Genomic DNA, 24,243 nt, shown 5'->3' on the forward strand with positions numbered 1-24,243 from the left:
CATGATATACATTAACGATCTGGAAGAGGGAGCCAAGTGTAGTGTATATAAGTTTGCTGATGATAGTAAATTAAGTGAGCGAGCAAGGATCTGTCAGATGGAGTACAATGTTGGTCAGTGCGAGGTCATCCACTTTGGAAGGAAAATTGAAAGAGCAGATTATTGTTAAAATGGTAAAACACTGCAGCATGCAGCTGTGCAGAGGGACTTGAGAGTACTTATGCATGAATCACAAAAGGTTGGTTTGCAGGTGCAGCAGGCTATCAAGAAGGCAAATGGAATGTTGGCCTTCATTCCAAAAAGGATTGAATTTAAGAGCAGGGAGGTTATGCTGCAATTGGACAGGGTACTGGTGAGGCCGCACCTGGAGTACTGTGTGCAGTTTTGGCCTCCTTAGTTGTGGAAAGATATACTGGCTTTGGAGGTGGTGCAGAGGAGGTTCACCAGGTTGATTTCAGAGATGAGGCGGTTAATCTATGAGGAGAGATTGAGTCGCCTGGGACTGTACTTGTTGGAATGCAGAAGAATGAAAGGAGATCTTATAGAAACATATAAAATTATGAAAGGGATAAGACAGAGGCAGGAAAGTTGTTTCCACTGGTGAGACTAGAACTAGGGGACATAGCCTCAAGTTTCAGAGGAGTAGATTTAGGAAGGAGATGAGGAGGAACTGCTTTTACCAGAGAGTGGTGAATCTGTGGAATTCTCTGCCTAATGAAGCACTGGAGGCAGCGTAGGAGAGAACAGGGAAGCAACAGGCACACTGGAATCCATCGTAGGTTGGGAACTGACACCTATGGTCCGGCTCTCGCACAAATGCTGCTCTCTACAGTCGCTCCCTGGAAGACAAGCTGGATTGTGTTTGTCTGTGGCTGACCCAGTGCGAGATGAGGAACTGCTGCACGTTTGTTCTTGCATAAACGTGGCTCCAGGACAATAGCCCATGCACAATAAATCTTCAGGCCATGCCACTCAGGATCTTGGGCTAATTTTGTATGTGACTTTTGCCCTGGAGAATGCTGCTTCATATAGCTGTATACGCGTGTTTAATTGAGTGACAATTAAACTTGAACTTGAACAAATGCTTTCTCATTCCTCATTTATAGCTTCTAATGAGAGTCCCTGAATATTTGTGAAAAAACACACAGCTGACTGCAGAAAGGGAAGTTACTTTTATACAAGTATGGAACAAACCACTGTAATCAAGACATCTTTTCCAAATTGCTTCAGCCTTCTGTTCTTTTAATATTCTACTTACTTGGAAAGATGTTTTTCAGCCTCAGCGCAGAGCTCTAGAAGTCCCATCAGCACAGCTGATACATCCATATAGGGCTCCCACACGGTAAAGCCACGGCCAATCAAATCAATGGCAGTCCTGCGGATTGTGCTGTGTGCCGGAAGTTTACTGCTGGAAGGTTGCAGCAGCAGGAATGTCAAAGCCTTGCCTGGTAAGGAAAACAAGAAAAAGAATTTAGAAGAATGAGAGGGATCTCACTGAAACGTATCAAATATTGAAAGGCGTAGACAGTGGACATGCATAGGATGTCTTTAACCAAAGACTAGGAGCAGAGGACACAGCTTCTGAACAGAAGGATGTCCCTTTACAGCAGAGATGAGGAAGCATTTTCTTAGCTAGAGGCTGGTGCAACTGTGGAATTCATCACCACGGAAGGCTATGGAGGCTAAGTCACTGGGTACATTTAAAGTGGAGATTGATTGATGCCTGCTTAGCAAGAACATCAGAGCTTATGAGAAGAAGGCAGGAGAATGGGTCTAAGAGGGATAACCAGTCATGATTGAATAGTGGAGCGGACTGAATGGGTTGAGTGTCCAAATTCTGTTCCTATGTCTTATGGTGGTGGAAACAGATACAACAGCATGACCAAAAGGATACTGAATAAATACTTGAAAGAAAATGATGGAATGGCAGAGCAAATTCAATGGGATGAATGATCCAATTCTGCCCTATGTCTTGAGGTGTTATGTCTTAAAATCAGTGTATGAAAGTAAAAACGTATAGTTTTAATAATTTCCATGTCTTCAGTTACATATTTCTTGTTTCACCATTCTACAGCCTAAATTAAATTTTGATTGATAAATTGATAATTAAGATGGTCTGTAAATACATTATTCCACTTCAAGGTGATTTTGCTGTTAATGTAGATAATTGGCAAAGCTAACTATGCTGAGTCAGCTAAGTAGATTTATAAGTGTCTCAGAAAGTATGGATTGTCTGCAGGTTAGAGAATCTGGGGCCAAGAAATGGAGACCTGGAGGCGACCTGCGAGAGGTTGGAGCCTCTGTGTGTGTGAGGAGGGCAGTTGGATGGCAGGAGGGAAAAGGGGTTTATTTTGCTGTTGTCTCGTTCTGTTCTGTTGTTGTTGCGGATGCTGCTTGCGTTGTGTTGAATATTATGGGTATGCTACGTTGGTGCCAGAATGTGTCATGACACTTGCAGGCTGCCCCCAGCACATTATTGGGACATTGGTTGTTAACACAAACAACACAATACTTCCTCATTGCATTGTAGCCTTGTTTGTCTTTTACATCGTTTTCATGGGGTACGTCAAGTAGCAGTTAGTGTGACACTCTGGCAAAGGTCACAGGGGCAGTGCACAAACTCCAGATGGACAGCGGTGGGGATTGAGTTATGGAGTGTTAGGACCAGAAGAATGTATTAGTTTTAGTGATTAACTCAGCATGTTGAATTTATGTATTTAAGTAAAGTGCTGACTTGGAGGAGAAGGAATGTACCCATGGTCAGACTATTTTAATTAGCTGAGAAATATAAATGCATAAAATTCTAATCACTTTTCAAACAGCTTTCAGGCCTGATGTGTGAAACAGTGGGATTTTATTTCATACCCTGCTTAGAACATAGAACACAGGAACACTACAGGCCCCACAGCACTACACTTTCTCTCCTTATTCTGAATTGTGTTGTTTTACTTTATTTTAGCTCAGTCTGCTGTGTAATGATTTGCCACATGATGTAGCAATCAGAGGTTCCCAACCTGGGGTCCTCAGACCCCTCAGTTAATAAAGGTCGGAAACTCTGCTCTAAATAAACAGCATGCAAGAGAAGCTTGCCACTGCATTTTGGCAGACGTGAGAATAATAAACCAATCTGTGTTAGAAGTAGAAGGTCTGCTGATCCTGTCAGAGCAATCCAGGTGAGTAGCCGCTGTCCCTTTGAGGAATGGTTTATAAATCTTTTATCATAGACCACCAGGTTCAATAACAGCTGCTTCCTTTCAACCATTTGGTTCTTGAACAACCAACGAAGGCCTAATCACCGAAGTTTAGCAACATAATGACCACTTTGTAAGAAAAGTACAGACCAGGCCACCTTTTGTGTGATGATCTTTTAACCTACTGGAAGATCAATCTAATCCTTCCTTCCCACATAACCCACCATTTTTCTATCATTCATGTGCCTAACTAAGTTTCTCAAATGTCCCTGATGTATTAGCCTCTACCAACACCCAGACAGCACATTCCAAACACTCATCACTCTCTGTGTAAAGAACTTAACTCTGTTATCCACTCTATACCTTCTTCCAACTACCTGTTTAAGACAATAAGACGATTAAGAAATAGGAGCAGAATTAGGATATTTGGCCCATCAAATCTGCTCTACCATTTCATCATAGTGGATCCATTTCCCTCTGAACTCCATTCTTTTGCCTTTTACCCGTAAACTTTCACACCCTAACTAATCAAGAACCTATCAACTTCCGTCTAAAATACACTCAATGACTTAAAGACTCCTCAGCTGCCTGTGGCAATGAATTCCACAGATCTGCCATGCTCTGGCTGAAGAAATTCCTTCTCATCTTTGTTCAAAATGGACATCTCTCTACTCTGAGGCGATGTCCTCTGGTCCTGGACTCCCCCACCATAAGAAGCATTCGCTTCACATCCACTCTACCTATGTCCTTCAACATTCAATAGTCTTCAATGAGATCCACCTCCCACATTCTTCTAAGTTTCAGCGAGCAAAGGCCCAGAGTCATCAATCGCTCCTCATATGATAAGCCTTTCATTCCTAGAATCATTCTCATGAACCCCCTCAGAACCCTCTCCAATGTCAGCACATCCATTCTTAGATAAGGTCCAAAAACTGCACACAATACTCCAAGTGAAGCCTCACTAGTGCCTTAAAAAGCCTCCGAATTACAATCATGCCTTTATACTCTAGTCCTCTTGAAATGAATACTAACACTGCATTTGCCTTCCTCACCTCCAACTCAACTTGCAAATTAACCTTTAGGGAATTCTGCATGAGGATTCCCAACTCTCTTTGCACCTTTGATTTTTGAATTGTCTCACCATTTAGAAAATAATCTACGTTTTTATTCCTTCTACTAAAGTGCATGACCACTGTATTCCATCTGCCACTTCTTTGCCCATTTTCTTATGTGTTTCCAATGGTGGGGGAGTCTAAGAATAGAGTGATGTCCAGTTAGAATGGAGATAAGGAGGAATTTCTTTACCTAGAGTGTGGTGAATATGTGGAAATTGTTGCCATGTGCAGCTGTGGAAACCAAGTCATTGGGTATATTTAAGGCAGAGTTAGTAGATTCTTGATTAGTCAGGACATGAAAGGATAGGGGGAGAAGACTGAGTTTGGGGTGAAAGGGAACTGGATCAGCCATGATGAAACGGCAGAGAAAACTTGATGGGCCAAATGGCCTGATTCTGCTCCTATATCTTATGTACTTCTCTGAATCTGTGAACGTTCTTCTTCAGCCTCCCTGCTTGCTCAACACTATGTGCCTCTCCACCTGTCTTTGTATCATCCACAAACCTGGACACAAAAGTTACCTTGTTTAGTGATTGTAATTTGACTGTCATTTGGGGACTGTAGATTAATTTCCCAGAATTCTAATTTCCACAGAAATAGTCTAATTTTATCCCACAATTTTTGTATGATTACTTAGCTAGATGGGTGACGTCATAAAAATTCACAATTGTCAACTTCATTGCTTATGAGTTAGGATAAAAGGGGAAGTCAATATTTTCCTATACCTTGCAGAGCATTTGAATTAGAAATACAAATTTTAAATATTACTATTCTGCATTTCTAATTTTTGTGAAGACTGGTCAAAGTACACTGAGGCTGTCTACAAGAAGGGTCAGAGCCGTCTCTACTTCCTGAGGAGACTGAGGTCCTTTAACATCTGCCGGACGATGCTGAGGATGTTATACGAGTCTGTGGTGGCCAGTGCTATCATGTTTGCTGTTGTGTGCTGGGGCAGCAGGCTGGGTAGCAGACACCAACAGAATCAACAAACTCATTCGTAAGGCCAGTGATGTTGTGGAGGTGGTACTGGACTCTCTGACAGTGGTGTCTGAAAAGAGGATGCTGTCCAAGTTGCATGCCATCTTGGACAATGACTCCCATCCAGTTCATAATGTACTGGTTAGGCACAGGAGTACATTCAGCCAGAGACTCATTCCACCAAGATGCAACACTGAGCATCATAGGAAGTCATTCCTGCCTGTGACCATCAAACTTTACAACTCCTCCCTCGGAGTGTCAGACACCCTGAGCCAATAGGCTGGTCCTGGACTTATTTCCACTTGGCATAATTCACTTATTATTATTTTATCATTTATGTTTTTATATTGCTATATTTCTATACTATTCTTGGTTGGTGCGACTGTAATGAAACCCAATTTCCCTTGGGATCAATAAAGTATGTCTGTCTGTCTGTACACATAACACCAAGGCTTAAAAACGTGTTTTCTTTTAAGGAGGCAATTTTAAGCTGAGAAAGGCTTTTATAATGCTGTTTATATTGTAAATACATGCCAGTATTTATATACATTTTATTCCATATCTGTACTTCTAACTTTATTTTTATATAATTCCTTACATAATTAGGCCATTTGGCCTATCGAGTCTGCTCCATAAGATTAGATGCTGTGCCAACACAGCTCAGCAAATTCTTAATACAGTATGTACAAATGTACAGTATGGGGCAAATATAATTGATTCTTGGCAGTTAATTTAAGGTGCAAGAGGAAAGATATTAAGGTAAGAGTGGAATGGTTTAAAAGGCACCTGATGGGAGTACATTCACAAATCAAGGCTGGTAAATGGAAGGATAAACCTGCGGAAGCTGTAGAGGCAGATATAATTACAATTTTTAACAACATTTAGATAGATAGATGGATAGGAAATGCTGAGAGCAATATAGGCTAATTAGAGGCAAAAGGGATACTTTACACCTTGGAATTGCCTCACTGAAAGAAAGTGTATTTTCAAGACTCAGTATTAAAACGAAAAGCATATCTTTACAAAAACTAGAAATAGAGTCATGGAACAATACAGCACAGAAAGAGATTGTCAGTAAAAGCACAAATTTTAAAATAAGGAAATAAAGATGATTGCGAAAATGTTGGTGCTAAAATCAGGATTTCAAATGAAAATCTGTATCAAGCAAATAGGGAAGATGTAGCTTAATCTTTCTCTTTATGTTGTCATTCTAGCAAGGGGTAGAGGATTCTTTAAAAAATAAATTGTGTCAAGTTAAAAGCTACAATCTATATTTTACACTCAGTGGTCACTTTATTAGTTAGACTTGTACACTTGTTGTTGATGTAAATATCTAATCAGCTGACCATATGGCAACAATTCAATGCAAAAAAGCATGCAGGCATGGTCAAGAGAGTTCGGTTCAGATCAAACATCAGCACGTGAAAGAAAGGTGATCTATGTAACTTTGACTGTAGAATGATTGCTGATGTCAGACAGGGTGGTTTGAGTATCTCAAAAATTGCTGATCTCCTGGGATTTTCACACATAACAGCCTCTAGAGTTTACAGAAAATGGCTTGATAAAAAAAAACATCTAGTGAGCGGCAGTCTGTGGTGAAAATGCATTTTTAATGAGAGGTCTGAGGAGAATGGCCAGGCTGGTTTAAGCTGACAAGACGGCAACAGTATCTCAAATAACCACGTGTTGCAACAGTGATGTGCAGAAGAACTTCTCCGTATGCACAACACATTGAACTTTGAAGTGGAAGGGCTACAGCATTAGAAGACCATGAACATACACTCAGTGGCCACTTAATTAAGCATAAAATGAAACTAATAAAGAGGCCTTTGAGAGTACAATGTATGAAAGTTGGTTATGAAACCTTTTAGGCATCTACAGTATAACAAAATTTGATCAGTTAGTTTTAAAAACATTTAAAAATAAAATAGAGACAAAATGTCATTTTGGCAAAATACAATGAGGGAATTTATGTCCAAATTGCAGAATGAAAAATCCTGTTATTAAATTGAGAGGTAAGATTTTTTTCCTTAACGCATTGGAAATAGTTGAAGCATTTCCAAACAAAAAGGCTCCAAATGCTGTTTTCTGTTTCATAAATTTAGACACATGGTATCGTTGACTATCAGTCACCCACAAAGAAAGCGTCCTTAGGTCATGAACTACAGACCCTGTGAATTCACCAATCCTTCTGCCATGCTCAGCAAACTGTAAGAGGAACAGTTTCAATAGAACATTGGCAACTTATGCTGCTATTTATCAGAAACCTTTGGTTATTGCTAATAGATAAGAATAGGATGAATTACTGTCTGAGCTTACAACATCACTCGATGCTGGTTAATTATCTGACCAGATAATGATAGATATTGAGAGGATCATGACTAACTATCATTTTGCAAAATGAAGACAAGAAAAAGGTAATAGCTCCATTTCTTTAAAATTAATATTACAATGATATTTTGCATTACTCGTTTCTTTAACATCTTCTTGTCTGTCACTGGATTCTGAAGCCCACACACAAAATGGCAGTTCTGTAAGGAAGCAGCCAGACTAAATAATTTTCTTTCCTTGCATGGGGAGGACATTTGTGCAACACAGATATTCATCTTAAAATAGACAAGCAACCTAATTAAATAAAAATGAAAATACAGACAACAGTGATGTATCAACAGGAATGGATTGACAATAGTAACTAAGGGTTTAATATTGGTAGGACACATCTAGCTTTGTTTCTTCAGAAAATATACAAACATTCCACAGGCTATGGAAGCAACGTTCATCACAGTTTTGAATTTAATGCCAAGAAATTTATCTTTTAAATAAAAATATATAATAGGAAATATAGGATTAAAATGCCTAATGAGATACTGTGTGTATTTCTTGCAGTGCCAAATTAAGACATCAGAACAGAATTAGGCCATCTGATCCGTAACCTTTGACGTCTTGACGAATCTCCATTTTAAATATAAGACCATAAGACATTGGAGCAGAATTAGGTCATTTGGCCCATCAAGTCTGCTCCATCATTCAATCATAGCTGATTCTTATTTTCCATTCTTAACCCCATTTGCCAGTCTTCTCCCCGTAACCTTTGATGCCGTATCCAATCAAGAATCTATCAATCAGTTCACCACCCTTTGGCTAAAGAAATTTCTCTGCATCTGTTTTAAATGGACATCCTCTAACCTGAGGCTGTGCCCTCTTGTCTTAGACTCCCCCACCATGGGAAACATCCTTTCCATATCTACTTTGTCTAGGCCTTTCGTAAGGTTTTAATGATATCCGATTCATCCTTCTAAATTCCAGCGGGTATAGACCCAGAGCCATCAAATGTTCCTCATATGATAACCCTTTCATTCCCAGAATCATCCTGGTGAACTGCCTCTGGACCCTTATAAAGCCTCAGCATCACTTCCTGCTCTTGTATTCAAGACTTCTTGAAATGAATGTTAACATTGTATTTGCCTTCCTCACCACCACCTCTACTTGTAAGTTAACCATTAGGGTGTTCTGCACAAGGATTCCCAACTCCGTATGCACCTCAAGTTTTGGATTTTCTCCCCACTTAGAAAATAGTCTGCACATTTATTTATTTATTTCTACTATCAAAGTGCATGACCATGCATTTTCCAACATTGTATTTCATTTGCCACTTTCTTGCCCACTCTCCTAATCTGTCTAAGTCCTTCTGTGGCCTACCTATTTCCTCAACACCACCTGCCCCTCTACCAATCTTTGTATTATCTGCAAACTTGGTAACATAGCAATCATCTAAATCATTGAGATACAGCATAAAAAGGCATGGTTCCATACCATCCTCTGCGGAACACCACTAGTCACAGGCAGCCAACCAGACAAGGATCCTTTTATTCCCACTCACCGCTTCCTACCACTCCGGCAAAGTTACTGTGTTAGTAACTTTCTCGTCATACCATGGGCTCTTAACTTGGTAAGCAGCCTCATGTGTGGCACCTTCTCAAAGGCCTTCATATACCCAATGACTTGGCTTCCACAGTCAGCTGTGGCAATGAATTAAACAGATTCACTACTATCTCACTAAAGATAACACATAGAACAGTACAGCACAGTACATGCTCTTTGGCCTACTCTAAAATTAATCTAACTCTTTCATCTCATATCACCCTCATTTTTCTTCCATCGATGCACTTATCTAAGAGTCTGTTAACCATCCTTAATGTATCTGCCTCTACCACTACCCCTGTGGTGATTATTCTGTATTATTGGCTACTCAGGCATTGCTTTAAAATATGTTGCTCCCTTATAGTTCACTGATAATTAATGCTGAACTATAAGAAATAATTCCCAGAAATATCCCAGAAGTGGTTATTAATTGGAATGCAATCAATCAGTCCTCAGAACAGCAGCATATTTCTGTAATAAACTGTATGGTAGCCTTGTGGGTGGACAGTAGCGTAACAGTGTCAGTCATTTGGGTTCAATTCCAAACACCATCTGTCAGGAGTTTATATATACTCCCCATGACTGAATGGTTTTCCTCCAGGTGCACTGGCTTACTCCCACGTTCCAAAGATGGACAGGTTAGGATTAGTAGGTTATGGGGATACTATGTTGGTGTCAGAAGCAAGGCAGTACTTGTGGGCTGCGATACACAAATCACACCATCTGACGCCAACAATCATTCCATGGTCAACGTCGCTTAGATCACATTTCTCCTCCATGTTGATGTTTCATCTGTATGATAATTCAACCTCTTGACCATTCTGCATGCTATTGTGAATGAGTTGCTGCCACATGATTGGCCGATTAGATATTTGCATTAACGAGACATTGTATAGATTTACCAAATAAAGTGGCCACTGAGTGTATACGTGGATAACTTTCTACGTTGTCCTTTAGACATCCTAAAATGCAAAATACTGGACATTAAGGGTTGGAGATACTGTATTGTATTATAATGCTCTATGTTTTATGTTTATGCTGTTCCAAAAACATTCTCTTAAAATAAATAACAACAAAGCCAAAATAATAATAAAAACAATGATAAAGAACGTGTTCATGCAGTTCGATAAGGAGCAGTGGGAAAGGTCTTCCATTACAAATGCATGCTGACTGGTCCAAAACTATATGCTGAATTAAACTCTCGTCAGTTTAATAGGGAAAGAAATATTTTCGAGTTTCTATAGAAAACTAGTAAGAACAAAAATAATAAAGGCAATTAAAAAGCAGAATTTTCTAAAGCAATTAGTAGCAAAAACATTATTTAAGGTAAAAAGAAAATCAATATCTAAGTTTGTGTAGCTTACTCTTTAAGAAAATACTTAATCTGAGGAATTGGACGCATTCGACAATCTACTGAATTTTATTTGATTTCAATAAAGTAAATGGATGTAAACATCTGCTATAGTTAAAAAAAAACAAAAGCTATTTCATTAACATCCTTGGGGCAAGACTATGATGAGCTTTACCCAATCTGGATAAAAATTTTTACAGCTTTATCAATGAGATGCAGGACCCAATCTGGATAAAACTTTTACAGCTTTATCAATGAGACGTGGACATCCAGGATTCTCTGGACGTGACTTATCACAAATCTATCATTTTCACAACTGTGAGGCACTGCTGCATTAAGGTGGAGAATTGTTTCTTTTTGTATTTTTCTTGTAGTTTAACTTTTCTATTATTGCTTATAGTTTTATACTATCATCTATACAGTATATGTGTAATTGTTCAGTGAATTTTTCAGCAATTGCATTATAGTTGATTCTGTATTTCTTTAGAAACTTCCTAGTTTTTCTGCAGCAGATGTCATGCTACTTGAATGTGGCTATTATATAGGCTAATTGCTATCATTGGAATATTGTTTATCTCTAACCTGAGTACAAGACAATCATGGCTTCTTTTCTTTGTCCTTCTTTGTTCGTTTTATGCCTAATTAGTGCCTCCTGAAGAACCTCTGGATCACAAAAACACAAGGATCCAACACCACCCAGGACTTTTGTACTGCTCTAGATTTGTTATAACTATTAGAATATTAAACACAACTTTATAATTCTGTAGATGTAGTCCTTCCATTGTAAATGTGTGGTTGTTCAGATTAGTAAATGGTAATATGACAGCAACAAGTGGCTATAAGGCTCATTGGAAAGAAAGGAAAAACTCTTCCAGCAATCACGTACCATCGTCATTGCTCCAAAAAGACACAGAATCAAAGTACAAACATGATAAAAAAAAGTTCAACCAAAGTAAAAGAAACTTGATACCTAAATGCAGTTGAATCTTAAATAACTTGACCAAGTTCCTGCCTTGATTACACATTAGAAATCCTGGTCAGGAAAGAGGTTAAAAAGGTTTCCACATATCACAAATTCCCTTGAACAAAGCTTGGAGTTTTGCAAAATTCTTTTTCATTCTTATCTGCTACAGAAAATATTTTGTAACGAGCTGCATTCACGGTAAAAATCCACTCAAATGTTCATTTGTTAAGTAGAATTTGATTTAGTTTCAGATTCAGATTTATTAATCACATGCACATTGAAACATACAATGAAATGGGTCATTTGTGTTAACAATCAATGCACCTAAGGACATGCAGGGGACAGCCCGCAAGAGATTCCACACATCCTGGTGCCAATATAACATGCCCACAATTCTCAGCAGAACAACACAGAACACAGCAAGCAACAAAGCAACAACAGCAAAATAAGCCCGTTCCTCTCTCCTCCCTTCAACCCAGCCACACACATGGACAGTTAGTGATGGTTCCAAGTAACAGAATTAAACTACTGCTTGAAACCATGGAAACTGCCAATCATAGATAGGCTGCCATTCTGAAGAATGTGTGTCATAGAAGGAGGATATAAACATAGATTTCTGTGCTACAGAAATTTCTTTACCCTATATCAGTAGAAGCAGAGATAACATATCTCAAGGGACAAACATTTGGACATTTTTATCGCAGGGACACGGGAGTATCCTGGCTGTAATTAAAACAATGTAATTAAAACAAATCCAAATTCCACAAAATCTGAGAATTCTATTGAAATTACCGGTCAGTGTGATACAGGGTTTTTATTCTTTAGGGAAATGAACCAAGATTTCTTTCTGTCATGATCCCTTTATTTTGCTGCTGCCAACCCACAACTCTATCCGGCAATGACATAACCCGGTCATCGCTCGACAGTCTTGACTGCCTCTAGTGCTGTTGCAAGGCACAAGAACCATGATGGTGGATATTCAGCAAAGGGCATTTGATAATAGGCCAATCTCGGCACTTGTGGGTGCCTGAAACAATCGGAAAGGAGAAATATCAAGGATTAACTTTATTCACCATACAAATTTCCTTGTATTAGGAATTTGTTGTGGTGTGTTGGATCGATGAGGATTGATCTATGAGATCACAATGGTATGGCAGGTCAGTAGGGTAGACAGAGTCTTACTTGCAGAATAGAAATGGTCAAATACTTGAGGGGATGGAGTTAAAGTGAGAGGAACGAAGTATTCAGGAGATGTTTACATTGACAGGATAAATCAATTTGATTGTAATTACTTATGTGTCATCTATTCAATACTGAGCAAAGTATTAATAGAAAAAGCTGCCACCACCAAATTCAGAGCACCAAATTCAAAGTCCCAAATCTCTGTGATTTATACTAATTTTAGTTGCATTATTGTTGGTTTGGTTCCTTAAGGTTGTTATATGCTGGGGTGGTAATGGGGACAAGCTCCCACTATCTATTAAATGCTCCCAATGGTGTGCGTGTCAAATAGCCTCTGACAACCAAGTCCAGCGCACCTAGCTTAATTATTAGGCCCAGTGGAACTGTTTCTACGGACAGGAGAAGGGGAGAAGGTGGGTTACAAATGCCTTAAAACCAGTTGCTTCGGGCAGATGGGGCTCATCTGTCGTGGTTGGCAGCTCATCTAGAAGGAAAACTCCGACCTCAAACCTCCACTGCTTCATGGCTATGCCCACTCATAGGGAAGGCTTCGGGGGTAAACCCTAAGGAAAAGTCTGCTGCTGGAGTCCATAAGAGAGATCTATGCTGAGTTCAGCACAGACTGCCAACTCCTGTGACTGCTGGTGCCAAACTGTACAGTTTCTGCCATTTCTTTGGGTTCATTAACTGCATGGAGAGGGGGAGCTTGCTACATGAGCGACAGCTTGCTCACTATATCATACTGCCCAGGCTTCTGTGTCTAGACAGCTAAGAAGCAATATCTATGGTCACCCCTGACTGATGGTGGCCTCATCACCTGCATCGTTGTAGGTTTACGATAAGACTGAAAACCAACTGTAATTGGGTCTTGTTGGTGATTTGAAAGCTTAGTTTTATTTGTCACATGTACATCAAAATGCTCCATTTGCATCAATGACCAAAACAGTGTGAAAGTACTCTGGGGGTAGCCTGCCAGTGTCGCCACTCTTCTCTTGCCACCCTAGCATGTTCTCAACTTACTAACATTAATCTGTACATCTCTGTAATACGGAAGGAAACCAGAGCTCCTGGAGGAAGCCCACGTTGCCTTGGGGAGATCATACAAACTCCTCATGTACAACCGTGAGAATTGAACTCCAATTATGATCACTGGTGTAGTAAAGTGTAACAGTAACCACTACATTACCACACCACCCCACTTCCCTTCCCGGCTTGTGTCCACAGGTCACACCTCTTGGTCCATAGCCATCAGCAGCCTCTGAGTTAGTCCTAATGGCTCTTTTCTTTGTAGCCCCAGTAATGCCAAGGACAGAGTTGGTTCCCCATAACAAGCAGCCAGCAAAACCTCTGTGCCCATCTCTATAGGCTCACATCATGCCCTCTACCTCTGTCTCTAGTACTGCTCTACCAGCTCCTGGTACTTGGCCTCCTAAATCAGATCTTCCCAAGGAACTACCATTTTTACCAGTACCACCTGCTTGAGGTTTCTGACAGAATGACCATATCAGATGCATTGTGATGCAACATTATGGGCCTGGAGAAGATCTGTTTTGTAACGACAAATTAATAAATCAGACAATTGTGTGCATTTCTCTAATCTTGCTTTGCATTTTTTGGCATTTAGAATTTAGAATTAAATAGTAATGGATGGTATGGCAGCATAGTAGTTAGCACAATGCTTTACAGTACAGATGACCCAGGTTCAATTCCTGCCTGTACATTCTCCCTGTGAGCACCCGAGTTTTCACCAGGTGCTCTAGTTTCCTCCCACAGTCCAAGATGTTGGAAAGTTAATTGGCCTTTGTAAATTGTCCTGTGATTAGGGAATTAAATTGGGGGATTGCTGGGCAGCACGGCTCGAAGGACCGGAAGAACCTATTCCATGCTATATCTCAATAAATAAATAAAATAAAGGGCAAAAGTGTTTTTATTGGTAATTGAAAATAAATATATAGAAATGTTTGGTCCAGCAATTTATAAAAGAGAAACCTAAACATACTTAAGTAATTTTAGACCTTAAACATAGAAATAAAATTACTTTAGAAAGCATTACAACCTTAAGTTTTTTTTATTTTATGCATGAAAGGATCAAAACAAACAGTCCTTATTCTACTGCCCATTTCTGAGAACAGACATCTTTGTTTAAGCTTTGACTTGACTTAAATGAATGAATTAATATTGACAAAACATCAACTAAGCTAATGATTGTTAGTTAAGGCAATAAACATGTCACATTACAGTCAGCACAGTAAAGAGGTAATTAGCTCTGGAAAAGCACTGCTGATTGGAGCTGTTGAGATCTTTTGCTCTTAACCTTTGAGCCCATTATCTGGAAGAGAACATGCAGCAGCTATGCTAATCTGAATTCACAGTTGGCAGCTTGTTTGTTGAAGATGGTGTGTGTTCATCAGTATTCAGTTAGTATTAGTAGATCACAAGTGTGAAATTTAACCCATTGCATTATTTAAAAATTACACACATTCTTACACAAATTCTATCACAAAAAAGATGCCAGTTGCCAATTTAAGATTAGTTGCAGGTCAAACCATGAACTCTAAATCTCCTCTGCATGACAGGATAGCATCATCACGTTTACACAAAATCAACATTACACATTTTTTGAATGGAAAATTAATTAGGATCCAATAAAAAGAAACTGCATTAAAACATAAAATTATTGTATGAAGAAATATTATTGCATTTACTTGGGTACTGTGTAGACATGTATAATTTCAGGTGACCTTCACAGAGATCAAATATAAAGAGCTGGAAGTTGTATCAATGCCTGTTAGTGATTGCATGCTTTAGAATCAAATTCAATTTTTGTTCTGATGTAAAGATGATTAGTTTTATTTGTCATATGTGCATCAAACATCAAAACAAACAGTGCAACGCGTTAACACGAGGAAATCTGCAGATGCTGGAAATTCAAACAACACACACACACACAAATTGCTGGTGGAACACAGCAGGCCAGATAGCATCTATAGGGAGAAGCGCTGTTGATGTTTCGGGCCGAGACCCTTCATCAGGACTAACTGAAAGGAAAGATGGTAAGAGATTTGAAAGTAGTGGGGGAGGGGGAAATGCAAAATGATAGGAGAAGACCGGAGGAGGTGGGATGAAGCTAAGAGCTGGAAAGGTGTTTGGCGAAAGTGATACAGAGCTGGAGAAGGGAAAGGATCATGGGACAGGAGACCTCAGGAGAAAGAAAGGGCGAGGGGGGAAGCACCGGAGGGAGATGGAGAACAGGCAAACAACTAAATATCAAACACTCATCCCTGCAAACAGAAGAAGTGCTACACCTGCCCCCACACTTCTTCCCTCACCACCCTCCTATGTCCCAGATAGTCCTTTCAGGTGAGGCAACACTTCATCTGTGAGTCAGCTGGGGTGATATACTGTATCCGGTGCTCCCGATGTGGCCATTTATACACTGGGGAGACCCGCCGCAGACTGGGAGACCGTTTCGCCGAACACCAGCGCTCAGTCCTCCAGCAGTGGTGGGATCTCCCTGTGGCCACACACTTCAATTCCACAGACTACTCCCACTCCATGTCTGTCCATGGCCTCCTCTACCATCAAGATGAGGCCACACGCAGGTAGATGGAGCAATACCTTATCTCCCGCCCAGGTAGCCTCCTACCTGCCAGCATGAACAACCAACTCACAGAACTCCGTTGATACCCCTGCCCCCATCTCTATCTATTATTTTAGTCTGGTTCTCTTTCTCTCTCTTCCCCCCCCCACCCCCAACTATAATCACCATCCAGCCCTACCTTTCTTTCTTTTTTTATTTCCCATAATTCTCCACCTTCCCCCTAGCCCATTTTCCTCCAGTCTATCACTTCCTAGCTCTCTATCCCTCCGCCAACTTCTTATTTCCCCTCGACCATCCCATGTTACTTCACTCCTGATGAAGGGTTTCGGCCCGAAACGTCGTCACTACCTCCTCCCATAGATGTTGTCTGGCCTGCTGAGTTCTGCCAGCATTTTGTGTTTTGTTTTTTTTAAAATTTATTTCCAGCATCTGCAGATTCACACGTAGTGACAACTAAATATGTCAGGGATGGGGTAAGAAGGGGAGGAGGGGCATTAACAGAAGTTAGAGAAGTCAATGTTCATGCCATCAGGTAGGAGGCTACCCAGCCGATATATAAGGAGTTGTTCCTCCAACCTGAGTTTGGATTCATTTTGACAGTAGAGGAGACCATGGATAGACATATCAGAATGGGAATGGGACGTGGAATAAAAATGTGTGGCCACTGGGAGATCCTGCTTTCTCTGGCGGACCGAGCGTAGGTGTTCAGCGAAACGGTCTCCCAGTCTGCGTTGGGTCTCACCAATATATAAAAGGCCACACCGGGAGCACCGGACACAGTATACCACACCAGCCGACTCACAGGTGAAGTGTCGCCTCACCTGGAAGGACTGTCTGGGGCCCTGAATGGTGGTGAGGGAGGAAGTGTAAGGGCAGGTGTAGCACTTGTTTCGCTTACAAGGATAAGTGCCAGGAGGGAGATCGGTGGGAAGGGATCGGGGGGACAAATGGACAAGGGAGTCGCGTAGGGAGCGATCCCTGCGGAAAGCAGAAGGGGGGGAGGGAAAGATGTGCTTGGTAGTGGGATCCCTTTGGATCGATGAACGCGTTGCTTGCATTGTCAAATCAGTGAGGTTTGTAATAAGCAGCCCGCAAGTCCTCCTTAGGCACTAGACTATATTCAAAAAGGCCATGCCTCAAAAAGGCAGCTTTGGTTATTAAGGACCTCCATCCCTCAGGACATGCCCTCTTCTCATTGCTACCATATAGGAAGAGGTAGAGGAGCCTGAAGACACATGGTAGAGCCCATGTACACTACCTTAGTTTATTTTCACTTTCTGCTCTACTTATTTAATTTACCTTAAATATATATATTTCATATTGTAATTTATAGCTTTTTTACCATCTATTGCAATGTGCTGCTGCCACTAAACAACATATTTCACAACATATGGCAGTGAAATTAAACCTGATTCTGATTCTGAAGTGTCTCCATGCTTCTCGCGCCATTGCAGCATATCCACAACTCACTAAGCTTCATATCACAAACAAGAGTGAATCTGCAGATGCTGGAAATCCAAGTAACACACACAAAATGCTGGAGGAACTCAGCAGGCCAGGCAGCATCTATGGAAAAAAGTACAGTTGATGTTTCAGGCCAACACCTTGTGGGGGGAAACCGGAGCACCCAGAGGGTTTGGACTGAAAGTCACATCGTGTCACTGAATCACCAATAAAGATCTGTCTCACAATATCTCCGACCACTCTGGTGAATCTACTCAAGAAGAAAAAAGAATATTTTTGCATGCAAGGGAAATAAAGGAAAAAAGGGGCGAGTGCACATTGATTTTTATTTATTTATTTAGAGATATAGCATGGAATACACCCTTCCAGTCCTTCAAGCTGTGCTGCCCAGCAATTCCCCAATTTAACCCTTGCCTAATCACAGGATAACTTACAATGACCAATTAACCTACTAACTGGTAAATCTTGAGACTCTAGGCAGAAACTGGAGCACCCAGAGGAAACCCACACCACGAGAACATACAAACTCTTTACAGAGGTCGCCAGGATTGAACTCTGACGCCCTGAGCTGTGATAGCATCATGTTAACTGCTAGGGTACCCATGGAGTTGTAGTGGAAGGTCTGCCATGATATTAAATAGGAGACTGTATTCAAATATTCTAATAACCCAAAGTAACAAACACAAAATGCTGCAAGAACTCAGCAAGTCAGGCAGCATCTATAGAAATGAATAAACAGTTAACATTTATTTTAATTCCTAACCCCACTCACATTCTAACTTGTCAATCCCTGGCCTTCCCTTCTGCCACGATGAGGCCACTCTCACGTTGGAGGAGGAACACCTCGTATTCTGAGTTGGTAACCTCCAATCTGATGGCATGTACGTTGATTTCTCTAACTTCTAGTAAAATTCTCCTTCTCTCTCGCCCCTCTTTTTCAATTGGCACTCTGGCCTTTTTCCTCACCTGCCTATCACCTTTCATGGTGCCCACCTCCTGCCCTTTCTCCCATGGTCCACTCCTCTCTCCTATCAAACTCCTTCCTCACTAGCCCTTTATTTTTTCCACTTATCACCTCCCAGTGTCTTACTTCACCCCTCCCCCACCCATCTGGTTTCACCTAATACCTTCTAACTTGTCCTCCTTCCCCTCCTCATATCTTCTTATTCTGGCATCTTCCCCTTCCTTTCCAGCCCCAATGTTGGGTCTCTGCCCAAATTGTCAACTGTTTATTCATTTCCATAGATGGTGCCTGACTTGCTGAGTTCCTCCAGCATTTTGTGTGTGTTGCTCTGCATTTCCAGCATCTGCAGAATCTCTTGGGTTTATTCTAATAACTCAGTTCTGCAGCTCCACAAAGATTCTTATCAAAATTTATTATTGAAGGTAACCTGGCATTATTGAATAGCTTATGTCATACCATCAACACTTCTAATCCACTTGCTTTCCTTTTCCTTAGTATTGTCTGTTTTATCTCTTCCTTTGTTATTCTGCTAACTTGATATTTTTCCTTTATCTTCCCCAAGGTAAATGTTGTTTTGATGTGCTTTCCTGCTGAGTGTCTTTCATATTCTTATTCTCTGCAGCAGACCAGCAAGTCCATTTATTTCTGTGCCCAACAGATCAGTCTCTCACAGCAAGATAGAAAAACAGATTCCTCACATGGAGCACACTTGTCAATTGTCCTTGCTGTGACAGATACTTAAGTGCTAAAAAGTGCCTGAGAAATGAATAACTATGACATAAACCAACAATATTGATTATACAAATACAGTACTCCAGAAATAACATCAAAAATGTCACCCTATGTTGAGTAATAGGTAGAACACACATTCAAAATACTTCAGGTTTTGTTCTTTCATCTTATAATATTTTGTAATTAAATGTTATCCTCTTATTACTGTGATTGTTTATGATAGATGGCAAGCCACTTTTATTAAGTTGCAGGTATCAACTGATTGCCTATTTATTTGAGGTACTTTTCCCCTCGACTTCTCATTTAATTACCTACAAAACAAAAATCTTAATTTTATTAATTTGAAAGATATTCAGCAAAGATATGTGATTATTGTACACATATTACAAATCAAGTCCAATTTATTCAACAATTACCAAGAGGTGCACGAATAAGGTCAGGTTATAAAAGATTATCTTTTAATTTATTCAGTACATAAATGCATACTAAGTATAATGCTTCCTGCCCAGCTAAATATTATCCTTAAAAATTTTCCCTGACAACTACCCTTTGCAAAATATATATATTTTTGTATTCGTATTTAAATGTATTTTGGACATTTGAAGAGTAAATTACGATCGGCAACACCTTTGCTAATAGCAAGAATATTATGACACTAAGTTGAACAATAATGTGGCATGTGGCAAATTCCTGAGTTTAGTTACTGTTGGGAGTAACCTTTAGACACTCCATTTAAAACAGGCGGTTTCATTATGTTCTTACAGGATGTGAGGCTCTCACTCACAATTACTCCATATGAAGTGTGTATGTTTTAAAAGGATTCACCTTCTAAGAGCAAAATAAATTGCTTCTTCTGCTCCGTTACAGCTGCTAAAACATGCGCTAGGCTCTTAATGGCTCTCTGCTCTAATGAGACAATCATAGTATGTCTTGAGTATTTCCTCCACGGGATGATCCAGGGCTGACTAAAGATAAACAATAATGGCAAAAACAAACACCCATTACAGGCAAGATATCTATTCGAGGTGATTATCAAAATGCACCAATCCCCATGGATATCTCACTTGATAGTCTCAGAGGATCAAAATTTAAACCAAAAATTCATAAAGATTTTCAGATTTCTTTAAAGCAACATAATGGGGGGGGGGGAACAAGCAGGAGACTATTTGCCTCTTTGTGCCCACTCTGCCAGTGTGAGTCACATATTATTTTATACTTTGACACTCCTTTCCTGCATTAAACTTATCTGTCAGTCCTTTCATATCTAAGTATATCTTATCTGCTATCCTCTAAGATATAGCCATAGAATGGTGAATCTGTGGAATTCATCGTGGCAGGCCGCTGTGGAGGCCAAGTCATTGGGTATATTTAAGGCAGAAGTTTATAGATACTTGATTAGTCAGGGCATGAAGGGATTTGGGAAAAGGCAGGAGACTGGGCCTGAGAGGAAAAATGGAACAGCCCTGATGAAATAGCAGACTCAATGGTCCAAAAGGCCTAACATTGCTCCTATATCTTATGGGCTCATATAGGGTTGTAAAAAAAGCTTTTGGCACTTTGGCCTTCATAAATCAAGGTACTGAGTATAGGAATTGGGGTGTTATGGTCAAGTTGTATTGATGAGGTCTAATTTGGAGTATTGTGCTAGTTTTGGTCTCCTACTTATAGAAAAGAAGTCAATAAAACAAAGAGAACAGAAAAAATTTACAAGCATTTTGCCAGAACTTGAGGACCTGAGTCATAGGGAAAGATTGATTATTCCCTAGAGTGTGGAAGAATGATGGGAGATTTGCAGAGATAGACAAAAATATGAGGGGAATTGATAGGGTAACTGCAAGCAGGCTTTATCTACTGAGGTTGAGTGAGACTAGAACTAGAGGTCATGGGTTAAGGGTGAGATGTGAAACGTTTAAGGGGAACCTGAGGGGGAAATTCAGAATAATAGTTCAGTATGGACAAAGTGGGCTGAAAAGTCGTTCAGTGCTACAGTGCCCTATGATTCTATAATACAGTACTGGCCCTTCAGCCTAGAATGCTGTGCCAACATTTTAACCTACTCCAAGATCAATCAAATGTTTCCCCCCTGCACAGCCTTCCCTGAAGTGCCTGCTATAGAAGCCTCTGTTCTTGACAATATTAATGGGAATGCTCACCACACAGTGGTTGGGGAGGAGTTATTACATAAATAATTTGGGACCAGCAAGATAATGCCCGGTAAGTTGAAATGCTTTGACCCAGTTCCCTATTATATCAACTCAGCAATTTTAACCATAAACACTATACACTCATTGGCCACTTTATTAGGTACATCGGTACACCTGCTTATTAATGCAAATATCTAATCAGCCAATCATGTGGCAGCAATTCAATGCATAAAACCATGCAGATGTGGTTAAGAGGTTCAGTTCTTGCACAAACCAAACACAAGAGTGGAAAGAAAGGTGATCTAAGTGACTTTGACTGTGGAATAATTGTTGGTGCCAGACTGGGTGGTTTGAGTATCTCAGCAACTGATGATCTCCTGGGATTTTCACACACAACACTCTCGGGAGTTTACAGAGAATGGTAAGGTAAACAAAAGCATAAGCTGAGCAGCAGTGGGTAAAAATGTCTTGTTAACGAGACAGGTAGGCAGCACTAACACAAATAACCACACATTACAACAATGGTGCACAGAGGAGCATCTCTGAATGTATAACATGTCAGAGCTTGAAGTGGATGGGCTACAGCAGGAAAAGACCACACTGGGTTCCACTCCTGTGGTCACTTCATTAGGTACACCTCTCTACCTAATATATAGTATATAATCATGTTTTAGTATTGTTGATTGATAACCATTAATGAATCTCCATCTTCACTGACTAGCCACCGACTTTAAAGTTGCATATGAAATTCATCACAAACATTTTCAACAAGTTAGCACATATATGCCTAGTGGAAAGACCATGTTTTCAGATTCTGAGTATAGAACACAGAACAGTGCAGGCCCTTTAGCCACGGATATTGTTTATTTTATTTAGTGACACAGCGCGGAGTAGGTCCTCCCAGCTCTTCAAACCACACAGCCCCAACAAATTTGACTAATCCCAATGTAATCAGGAGACAATTTATAATGACCAATTAACCTGCCTGGTAGGTGTTCGGATCCGGTGGATCTCGGGAAAGCCCATGCATTCCAAAGGAAGGACATACAGAGACTCCTTACAGAACAGCACTGTAACTGAACTCCTTACTCTTGAATGCCCTGAGCGGTAGCAGCATTGTGCAAACTGTTCTGCTACTATGGCACCCAACCTTTTGTTGTGCTGATCTTTTAACCTGATAGAAAAGATTACTAATGAATTTGTTTCTGACTCAGAGGCAACAAGAATGCTTCTACCTGACACTGAGGTACCTGCAAGAACAAACATCACACTGCTAACTGCTGGCTGCTCAAAACTGGAGAAGTCGTCGATATGAAGCAAAAAAAAATTGTGTAACAAACTTCCCTCTACAGGTCAAGCAACATCTATGGGAGCAAAGAGGTTGTCAGTACTTTGGGTCAAATCTCTGCATCATACTATCAGATGCTTTCCTTCACCATATGCTGCTTAACTTTCTGAGTTCCTCCATGAAATTGTTTACTGCGCCAGATTCCTGCATCTTATTGGAGCAGACATCCTTCAGCTGATCTGGTTTAAGACTTGTGTCACTATTGGTTGTTACCAGTTGAGGAGATGGCTGTCCAACATCTCCTCAAAAAGTGACACTCAAGATCAGAAGTTAAAGGTCAAATCTTGATCCATACATTGTATTAGATGGCTAACTGAATTCTTTCATGCTAGCTAAGAGATTAAAAGCAAATATTGAAATGCCTAGGATGTGGAGAGGATAGGATTCTAGGACCAGAGGGCAGAGTCTCAGAACCGAAAGTCCATTCAGACCAGGGGTTCCACACTGAGGGTCTATGGACCCCTTGTTTACTGGTATTGGTCCATGGCATGAGGAGATATTTGTTTTGCCAGAGGGTGGTGAATCTGTGGAATTCATTCCCACAGGTGGCTGTGGAGGCCAAGTCACTGGGTATATTTAAAGTAAAGGTTGACAGATTCATGATTAGTGAGGGTGTCAAAGGTTATGGGAAGAAGGCAGGAGAATGGGATTGAGAGGGATACTAAATCAGACATGATGGAATGGCAGAGCAGACTCAATGGGCCGAATGGCTTAATTCTTTTTATAGTTTTATTATTATTACTATTATGGTCAATATTAGTGTAACAATTCACATCAAAAATGAACGAGAATAGGTGAAAACGTTTTGCTACAATTTTCCTTCCAGAGATATTCAATTGGAGTTTCAGTAACACAGTGCTATTATTCATGATCAAACTGACTGCAATGATCACAGTGCTAATATTCATTGTCAAACTAACTGCAATTTGAAAGTAAAGCAGGCTATTCTCTCGGGATTCCATGTGCTTTTCAAATCTGAGGAAGCTCCTCTCGTCTCTCTTGAGTAAAGTGGATTCTGTCATTTTGCACTGCCCAGGCACGCATGGACGGAACAACAGACTGCATGCATCCAGTCCTCTCAAGGATCACCAACAAGATCACTTACCAAGCTGAAAGGATTAGTGGATTATCTTTTGGAAAGCAAAATGAAGTGTAAGTACATTAAAAAAACAAATAATTGAATTAATTCTTACAGAGGACAATACAACAGCAAGTTAAGTTTTAGCGTAATGAATAATTTTCAATGACTTGTAGAAATTTTTTTCTTGAGTTTATGTTTAATTCTAGA

The 24,243-nt window shown here is 40.2% G+C and overlaps 1 protein-coding gene across 2 annotated transcripts in view; it reads right to left on the reverse strand.

Annotated features, from left to right (window-relative positions):
* The window catches only part of LOC132405011 (WD repeat-containing protein 7), a 574,145-nt gene that overhangs the window by 181,321 nt on the left and 368,581 nt on the right, over nucleotides 1–24,243 (reverse strand). For both annotated transcript variants that reach the window (XM_059989685.1, XM_059989684.1), the window contains one exon: nucleotides 1,259–1,445. In XM_059989685.1, the coding sequence (XP_059845668.1) occupies nucleotides 1,259–1,445 (187 nt within the window). The remainder of the gene's footprint in view (nucleotides 1–1,258; nucleotides 1,446–24,243) is intronic.

This window comes from Hypanus sabinus, chromosome 14 (assembly GCF_030144855.1).
Source record: "Hypanus sabinus isolate sHypSab1 chromosome 14, sHypSab1.hap1, whole genome shotgun sequence".
NCBI lineage: Eukaryota > Metazoa > Chordata > Chondrichthyes > Myliobatiformes > Dasyatidae > Hypanus > Hypanus sabinus.